This window comes from Montipora capricornis, chromosome 12 (genome assembly GCF_036669925.1).
Source record: "Montipora capricornis isolate CH-2021 chromosome 12, ASM3666992v2, whole genome shotgun sequence".
Classification (NCBI taxonomy): Eukaryota; Metazoa; Cnidaria; class Anthozoa; order Scleractinia; family Acroporidae; genus Montipora; species Montipora capricornis.
Window position 1 is genome coordinate 25,767,851 of NC_090894.1, and position 10,000 is coordinate 25,777,850.

The window sequence follows — 10,000 nt, forward strand, 5'->3', positions numbered from 1 at the left end:
GGCATCGTTGATCGACGCATAGTGAACTGACGAACAATCCTCGGGAATAAAATCATTAACAGATGAGCCGGGGGGATAGGATAAATGATGTATAAGACGAAATTCCGAGGGATCCTTCTTGGGAACTATGCCTAGCGGGGAACAACGAAAATTGTGAAAAGGCGGTTCAGAAAAGGGGCCCACTATGCGACCGGCATCGCGTTCCTTGTTTAATTTGGAAACAACTATTTGTGGTTGCTCGAGAGCGCTTTTCAGATTAGGAGATTCAAAAGCGTGCCGCTCACCCATAAAATGGATATGAAAACCACAAGAAAAACCAGAAACTAAATACTCTTGAAGGGAAGCAGGGTAGCCGTGTAAAAGATATTGAAGCCTGTCCACCTTTACGGGCGTGACCGGCCGACTGTGTAAGACTTGAGCCATTCTTGGGGAGAGCGGCACGCTGTTGATTAACGGCGGAGCATTGGCTGGCTGGGTGCTTGGCACCACATTTGAAGCAAAGATGTTCGAATTTGCAACCACCACAGTATTTTCCGGCGTGAAAGGACCAGCAGGTCCCTTTGGGAAAGGACTGGCGCGGCCGGGTGCGTGGAGACCCCATATCCGGCTTAGGTTGGGCGGGTTTGGCACGAAAATTTATAACCGCCTTAATCCATAGTTTCCAATGAATGGTATCCCAAGGGTACTGGTCAGGGGCTGAATGTCGTATGTAACGAAACTGTTCGTCGTAGAAATACCAGTCGCCGGGTTTAGTAGAAATGTCGCGAATAATCTCACTATATATCATTAGCCTAGGTGTCTCGCTGACAGCCATTGTAAAAAGTTGTGAATTTTCTTGGACGGCTGACATGGCTCAAAGGTCAGACGAAGTTGACTTGACGAGTTAGACGAGGGCGTTAAACAGACATCCTGATTAGGGGAAGATGTGAGAAGGGACCCAAACTCGATAAATTTGTTACCCCAAATTTTAGCTTTAAGCTTAGGGCTCACACTACTCCCTAGAGCCACCGCGATACTTGCGAAGGGTTCTCTATTAGCTGGCAACGAAAGCGGCTGTGCCGTGAACTTGGAATTGGTGGCCGTACCTTCGGTGAGCACGGAAACTTCATCCTGTAACGACGCCTCTACAACCTCCGTAGTGACCGGAGTTGGTGCTTTGACCTGCCCCAGTGCCTGCTGGACAGCTTGGGTGACAGCGAGGGATATAGTTGCGGACAGAGCTTGCACGTCCACCGTCATTCGGTTCGGGGGAGGCGTTGCAGTAACTGATTCTGCTGTTTCCTCGGTGAGCTCTGAAGCCCTTGGCCTTTTGGATTGCGATCGGGTGGTGGGTGCGGAACGCTTCTTGGGCGGCATAACTTAGCGATAAGAACATGTCAGTTAACTTCCTGAGACTATCAAGGTCTAAGTTAAGATTGCTCCGAGGGGCGGTACCATAAAAACGCGATGGCAATGTAGGAAAATTATCTAGCCAAGATAAAGGGTGTGAAAAGCCAAATTCCAGAGAAGATTACAAATATAGTGCACGCACAGGCTACCGAGTGAATAGCGCACACCCTATAAGAAGTTAGGGCGGCCGGCTAAGGATTGCACACTCGTACAGCAACTGGCGGCAAAAAATTGCAAAAAAAAAATAGTGCTTAAACCACATAAAAACAAAATCATAATATTCTGGGTCCTACCAGAACCAAACAACTAAAACAGTGTACAGCCAGTGTCATGAGCAGATAAGCTGCAACGCTAAACAGTAAAATCAAAGGCTGACACGCAGCCAGTGCCGTGCGCAAATACGCAACGACCAAACATTAAAATCAAAGGCTGACACGCTGCCAGTGCCGTGCGCAAATAAACCGCAACGACTAGAGTAAAACGACGAAGGCTGACACAAACAGAATTGGGCTTGGTCCACAAATTAACATTACAGCATAACATTTGAGCGAAAGGAATAGTAGCAACAAAGAATTACTGGTTGCCATCGCTAGTAAAAACTCGAAGAGATTTGAGTACCGCTCCCCGAAGACTGCGGTATAACTTAAATTGCCCCCTACTATTTAAGTGAATGCCATCCACAGAAAAGAAACTATTGCATGCCCTCCAAAAACCCCTATGGCCCCAATATATGGCTTAAGGGATAGGCTTCAAGACCACCCGGAGATATCGTGTTAAAATATCGACTCTTTGGTTGAAAGCCACAGCTGCGCGTCGACGGATAGTCTGGCATACGCATACACCCCTTACGCCGTACGAATCATGCAGCAAGTGCACAAAATCCTCCAAGGCAGAGCCCACTTGCAAAGGAGGACAAGATGTTAAATCATTAGTGCCAAGTTGCACAATAACTATATCTGGGCGAAACGAGTGAAGGATGAGTAGATCGAACTTGGCCGTTTTAGCGATTGTGCGCCCCCCAATTCCATGCAAGCTAATGAGGGCGGACGCCGACAAATGGAACGTTAAATCCAAATGCCCGGAGTCACTTTCAATGAAATCATGTAAGCTACGAAATAAACGAATGGCCTAGAATCAAAACGGGAGGTGTACCCATATTAGACTACCCTTCGGAAGAGCTCCGGAATTAAGGAAAAAGAAATCAAAGTAAATGAACTCTAGAAATAATGCAAGACAAAATAACAAAGAAACTAAAGGGAACTTTGCCTGAAAGAACAATACGACTGAACGCTAAAAGATAGAGAAGTTCTTCTTGCGATGATGGCAATAATAGAAAGGGGCCGTGTGTACGAGATAACCGACCTTTTGTACTTAACTTTAACACGCGCCCATTTTTCATTGGACAGGAGACTTCCATAGTTGCCAGATTAGAGCACAACCCTCTAACTGATAAGACAACGGAAATGCCTCGCGATAAAATAACATTATGCTTTCGGTCAACGGAATAATGTTTACCACAACTACTGAAATGTTGTAACAGACCTAATTCAATGTTTACCCAATTCAAAGCCTTTGGGAATAAAACATTTTTTCCAGGTATTTCCATATCATTTAAATGTGAATGCCACAATGTCATGCAAATACAATACACAAAGAATCTTAGTCCCAGGAAATTTGAACTGGGTACAACATTGAGTTGGCCGATTAGGTCCATTGATATGAAAAATTGTCACATCAATTTATTCATGGTATGCAAATCAGGAGAGCCATTTATTGTATACTAAAATAAAAATACTTTGAGGGCACCGATTCTGTCCACCATTAAGTTTAAGATATATCTATAGGATAAGCAAACACTGCAACTTTATTCAAGATAATTCCATCTGGAGAACAGTTTGATACAAAATCGACAATGTTAGCATGTTCATAATTTTACAAAAGTAAATGAGTAAATTCAAAAAAACAATCTTTACTCGGGAATTTTGTGAGCTTTGTTCGGCCAAGAAAAAAAAAACAGATAGATCTCTTCATTCTTCGAGAACAAAGGGTTTTTGTTTGTTTGTTTGTTTTATAGCGAAGATACCGATGACTTCTCCTATTGACATTAATATGCCAACCAGAGCCTTTTTGGACGCCGAAACAAAGAGTTCTTTTGTTCAGTGGTTGGCAAATTTCAATATCAAAAGAAATTTGACGTCAATGTTTGTAAACAGATATCTTTCCTATGTAATCTTTTGCAGCATGTTATATTTCTGGTAACTATATTTTTTTACATTTTGCATTTGAACGTCTGCTTGAACGGAACTGAAGTACTTTTAAAAGTTGCTACTTTGACAGCAATTATATTCGTCAATTGAAATCATAACTGAGATGAAATCCGCACTTCAAGTATTTGATCTCATATACTCTTTATTTGCTTTTTTATTTCTTTTAGAAATTACACATCTGTTAAAGAAAACGTGGCAAATGGTACCATCATATTCCAAGTGAAAGCCGTTGACGCAGACTTTGGCAACAATTCCATCGTAACATACAGTCTATTGCGTGGTAAATATTCCGGAAAGTTTGCTATTGATGCCTCATCCGGGAACATCACTCTCATTGGGGAACTGGATCATGAAAACACCAGTGAAATCATTCTTCGTATAGAAGCAACCGATGGAGAGTTTCGTACCAACATGAACCTGTCCATAAACGTTACAGACGTGAACGATAATTATCCGTATTTCTCACTTAGCTCTTATTCAGTTACTGTTCCTGAGAATATAACTATTGGCTTTTTAGTAATAAACGTAACAGCACAGGATAAAGACAGTGGACCAAATGGACAAGTAACATATTCATTGGTGCAAGGAACAAACGACACTGATGCACTCGTTTCAGAAACGTTTTCAGTAAATTCCTCAAATGGAGCTATCACAACCTTGAGGAAAATTGAAGTAAATGCATCTCAAGAAGAATACAGATTTCAAGTACAGGCAACTGATAATGGCATCCCAAATAAGACAGTGTCCACGAACGTTACAATCATTGTGACAGATATCAATGATAACCCACCAATATTTATTTCCAGGTAAGATAGAACTCATTAGCATTTAATAACCTTTTATTAGTGTTATTTATTTTAAGTTTACCAAATAAATAATAACATGAACAAATGAGCACATACACAAATAAAATTTAATTACTGTACATATTACGGGTTAAAGAATATTTAAAACGAGAAGTAATAAATAAATAGCATAAACATAATTGATCTATTTGGCTGGGAGACTTCCAGAAACCACAAGGATTTTATGAGGAGCCTCCCTGGGACAAAATGGCTTCATGTATGACTTAAATCCGTAAATTTGTCCGTAATGCGCCGATGTTTCGACATCTGCTCACTGGGTGCCTACTATCTCGCTAAAATATCCGAAAACTCCAAATGAAAGGTAGAATGGTAAGACCCGTTTTCCAAGATTCCCGGATCCGAAAATTGACAATTACGTTGTTCCTTTATTCCAAACCGAATTTCAAGTTTCTGACAGTTACGGTCCAATTTGGAGAGTCTTTGCGCGGTTTGACAGTTTAGAAGGGCGTTATTTGTATACGTAATAGGACTACATGCTGTCCAATTTGAAAATACTGTAATTGGATGAGAAAAATTCTGAGGACCGAGGAATTTTTTGAATCCAATTATTTCCAAATTGGACAAGCGTATAGTCCTGTTACCTGTTAATTATATAGCATCCAAAGAACGTCGTCAAGCTCGTGTTCGGGAATCTCTTCAAGCTTTCTCACTTCGCTTCGCTCAGCACGCCACAGGTCAAACACTTTAACCCAATTTGTTGTGCTTCTTTGAGTATTCTTGTTCTGATTATTCTCCCTCATCTCGAGTAAATCAGTAGCACCTATCTCTGGAAACCTAGCTGAAGACTCCATATGAGTCGTCAAAAAGGTGGAGAGAAAAGTCGGGAAATTCGGCCATTATCAACACAAAGCAAAACCCTGCGAGCGATGATCGCTGTCTGACGTTTGAAAGTAGTGATAATAGCTGCAACCTGATTGGCCAATATTCGGTTCATTTATTTATCTTGACATTTGATTGGTTGATGGTAAGTATCCAGATTTTCCTCAAATTGGACGGTTTGTTCAAAGCTGAAGGAAACGTTCCGGCAAAAACTATCCAATTTATTTTAAATTTGGACAGTTGGCAAAACTTAATAAAAAATAGATCTGTTGGCAATATTGGATTTTGATGCAGCTATATAATTATAGAGGTAAGCGAAATTTCGTTCGTTTGATTCGAGTATCATAGTTGAAAAATCGCTACATGCGTAAACCACAAACAATAGGGGGTGCGTGGGGGAGGGGTTGAACTGTACTTGGTCAATCTGAGTTTTGTTAGCAAAAGGAAAGCTAGAATTTGTAGATTATTTTGCCCTTCACGAGCACGCTTACTCTGAAGTTAAAATGTGAATCATAGCGGTTTCCTTTAACTCCTATCAGTCATTCAAATGGACACATCGCGTGCATTGATCGGCTTTTACACGAACTCCTCTTGTGGCTATTTTAGACAGTCCGTCAAGTATCTTCATAAATAATATTAACGGCAGGGAAAAAAACAAATGTTTTGGTTTTGCGTTTTTATATCTCATTGCTAGAAATTACACATCTGTTAAAGAAAACGTGGCAAATGGTACCATCATATTCCAAGTGGAAGCCGTTGACGCAGACTTTGGCAACAATTCCATCGTAACATACAGTCTATTGCGTGGTAAATATTCCGGAAAGTTTGCTATTGATGCCTCATCCGGGAACATCACTCTCATTGGGGAACTGGATCATGAAAACACCAGTGAAATCATTCTTCGTATAGAAGCAACCGATGGAGAGTTTCGTACCAACATGAACCTGTCCATAAACGTTACAGACGTGAACGATAATTATCCGTATTTCTCACTTAGCTCTTATTCAGTTACTGTTCCTGAGAATATAACTATTGGCTTTTTAGTAATAAACGTAACAGCACAGGATAAAGACAGTGGACCAAATGGACAAGTAACATATTCATTGGTGCAAGGAACAAACGACACTGATGCACTCGTTTCAGAAACGTTTTCAGTAAATTCCTCAAATGGAGCTATCACAACCTTGAGGAAAATTGAAGTAAATGCATCTCAAGAAGAATACAGATTTCAAGTACAGGCAACTGATAATGGCATCCCAAATAAGACAGTGTCCACGAACGTTACAATCATTGTGACAGATATCAATGATAACCCACCAATATTTATTTCCAGGTAAGATAGAACTCATTAGCATTTAATAACCTTTTATTAGTGTTATTTATTTTAAGTTTACCAAATAAATAATAACATGAACAAATGAGCACATACACAAATAAAATTTAATTACTGTACATATTACGGGTTAAAGAATATTTAAAACGAGAAGTAATAAATAAATAGCATAAACATAATTGATCTATTTGGCTGGGAGACTTCCAGAAACCACAAGGATTTTATGAGGAGCCTCCCTGGGACAAAATGGCTTCATGTATGACTTAAATCCGTAAATTTGTCCGTAATGCGCCGATGTTTCGACATCTGCTCACTGGGTGCCTACTATCTCGCTAAAATATCCGAAAACTCCAAATGAAAGGTAGAATGGTAAGACCCGTTTTCCAAGATTCCCGGATCCGAAAATTGACAATTACGTTGTTCCTTTATTCCAAACCGAATTTCAAGTTTCTGACAGTTACGATCCAATTTGGAGAGTCTGTGCGCGGTTTGACAGTTTAGAAGGGCGTTATTTTAGTGGTAATCGAAATTTCGTTCGGTTGATTCGAGTATCGTAGTTGAAAAATCGCTACCTGCGAAAAGCACAAACAATAGGGGATGTGTGGGGGAAGGGTTGAGGGGGGGGGGGGGGGGGGTTGAACTGTACTTGGTCGATCTGAGTTTTGTTAGCAAAAGGAAAGTTTGAATTTGTAGATTATTTTGCCCTTCACAAGCACGCTTACCCTGAAGTTAAAATGTAAATCATAGCGGTTTCCTTTAACTCCCATCAGTCATTTTCGCAGAGTTAATCAAAGGGACACATCGCGTGCATTGATCGGCTTTTACACGAACTCCTCTTGTGGCTATTTTAGACAGTCCGTCAAGTATCTTCATAAATAATATTAACGGCAGGGAAAAAACAAATGTTTTGGTTTTGCGTTTTTATATCTTATTGCTAGAAATTACACATCTGTTAAAGAAAACGTGGCAAATGGTACCATCATATTCCAAGTGGAAGCCGTTGACGCAGACTTTGGCAACAATTCCATCGTAACATACAGTCTATTGCGTGGTAAATATTCCGGAAAGTTTGCTATTGATGCCTCATCCGGGAATATCACTCTCATTGGGGAACTGGATCATGAAAACGCCAGTAAAATCATTCTTCGTATCCGAGCAACCGATCGAAAGTTTTTTACTAACATGACCCTGGCCATAAACGTTGAAGACGTGAACGATAATTATCCGTATTTCTCACTTAGCTCTTATTCAGTTACTGTTCCTGAAAATATAACTATTGGCTTTTTAGTAATAAACGTAACAGCACAGGATAAAGACAGTGGACCAAATGGACAAGTAACATATTCATTGGTGCAAGGAACAAACGACACTGATGCACTCGTTTCAAAAACGTTTTCAGTAAATTCCTCAAATGGAGCTATCACAACCTTGAAGAAAATTGAAGTAAATGCATCTCAAGAAGAATACAGATTTCAAGTAGAGGCAACTGATAATGGCATCCCAAATAAGACAGTGTCCACGAACGTTACAATCATTGTGACAGATATCAATGATAACCCACCAATATTTATTTCCAGGTAAGATAGAACTCATTAGCATTTAATAACCTTTTATTAGTGTTATTTATTTGAAGTTTAGCAAATAAATAATAACATGAACAAATGAGCACTTACTCAAATAACATTTAATTACTGTACATATTACGGGTTAAGAATATTTAAAACGAGAAGTAATAAATAAATGGCGCAAACATAATTGATCTATTTGGCTGGGAGACTTCCAGAAACCACACGGATATTATGAGGAGCCTCCCTGGGACAAAATGGCTTCATGTATGACTTAAATCCGTAAATTTGTCCGTAATGCGCCGATGTTTCGACATCAGCTCACTGCATGGGTGCCTACTATCTCGCTAAAATATCCGAAAACTCCAAATGAAAGGTAGAATGGTGAGACCCGTTTTCCAAGATTCCCGGATTTGAAAATTGACAATTACGTTGTTCCTTTATTGCAAACCGAATTTTCCTTTCTGACAGTTACGATCCAATTTGGAGAGTCTTTGCGCGGTTTGACAGTTTAGAAGGGCGTTATTTTAGTGGTAATCGATATTTCGTTCGGTTGATTCGAGTATCATAGTTGAAAAATCGCTACCTGCGAAAAGCACAAACAATAGGGGTGTGTGTGTGTGTGGGGGGGGGGGGGGGGGGTTTAAATGTACTTGGTCAATCTGAGTTTTGTCAGTTAAAACGTTTGATTCGAGTATCATAGTTGAAAAATCGCTACATGCGTAAACCACAAACAATAGGGGGTGCGTGGGGGAGGGGTTGAACTGTACTTGGTCAATCTGAGTTTTGTTAGCAAAAGGAAAGCTAGAATTTGTAGATTATTTTGCCCTTCACAAGCACGCTTACCCTGAAGTTAAAATGTAAATCAGCGGTTTCCTTTAATTCCCATCAGTCATTTTCGCAGAGTTAATCAAAGGGACTCATCGCGTGCAATGATCGGCTTTTACACGAACTCCTCTTGTGGCTATTTTAGACAATCCGTCAAGTATCTTCATAAATAATATTAACGACAAGGAAAAAACAAATGTTTTGGTTTTGCGTTTTTATATCTTATTGCTAGAAATTACACATCTGTTAAAGAAAACGTGGCAAATGGTACCATCATATTCCAAGTGGAAGCCGTTGACGCAGACTTTGGCAACAATTCCATCGTAATATACAGTCTATTGCGTGGTAAATATTCCGGAAAGTTTGCTATTGATGCCTCATCCGGGAATATTACTCTCATTGGGGAACTGGATCATGAAAACGCCAATGAAATCATTCTTTGTATCCAAGCAACCGATGGAGAGTTTTGTCCCAACATGACCCTGGCCATAAACGTTGAAGACGTGACTGAAAATTTTGACACAGGTTAGTGATTTTCGGCACATTTCAGTAAGAATCTATACGGTATTCTTATAAATATGTCAACTGTGACTTTTTTCGGTCATTGCAGTCTCATTCTTTAGATCTCGCGGGTCAACAGGCAGCATCTTGGACTGTTTCTTTGTGTTTTAGTAAACAAACGGTTTTCTGTAAACAAACAATAAGGAAAGCTCTCAATACCTGTCCAAATCCTTCCGGTATTTGTTTCTAGAAGATGATTCTGGGTATCGGTAGCCAAGGGCTCGAGCCGCTTTAGAATTATTCCATTCTGTTCTGCTTTGTGCGCACAGACACCTTGCACTAGGCAATGACTTATGTCCAATCTCTTCAAGTCTGCTCCTGTTATCTCTCTGAAGAATTTCCTTTTATTGGAACCGTTGATATTCGCAATAC

General features: G+C 40.0%; 1 protein-coding gene across 2 annotated transcripts in view; it reads left to right on the top strand.

The window, feature by feature from the left end:
• LOC138027198 (uncharacterized) overlaps positions 1-10,000 on the top strand; it is a 39,972-nt gene that overhangs the window by 22,544 nt on the left and 7,428 nt on the right. For both annotated transcript variants that reach the window (XM_068874740.1, XM_068874739.1), the window contains exons 11-14: positions 3,824-4,462; positions 6,036-6,674; positions 7,613-8,251; positions 9,300-9,592. In XM_068874740.1, coding sequence (XP_068730841.1) covers positions 3,824-4,462; positions 6,036-6,674; positions 7,613-8,251; positions 9,300-9,592 — 2,210 coding nt within the window. The remainder of the gene's footprint in view (positions 1-3,823; positions 4,463-6,035; positions 6,675-7,612; positions 8,252-9,299; positions 9,593-10,000) is intronic.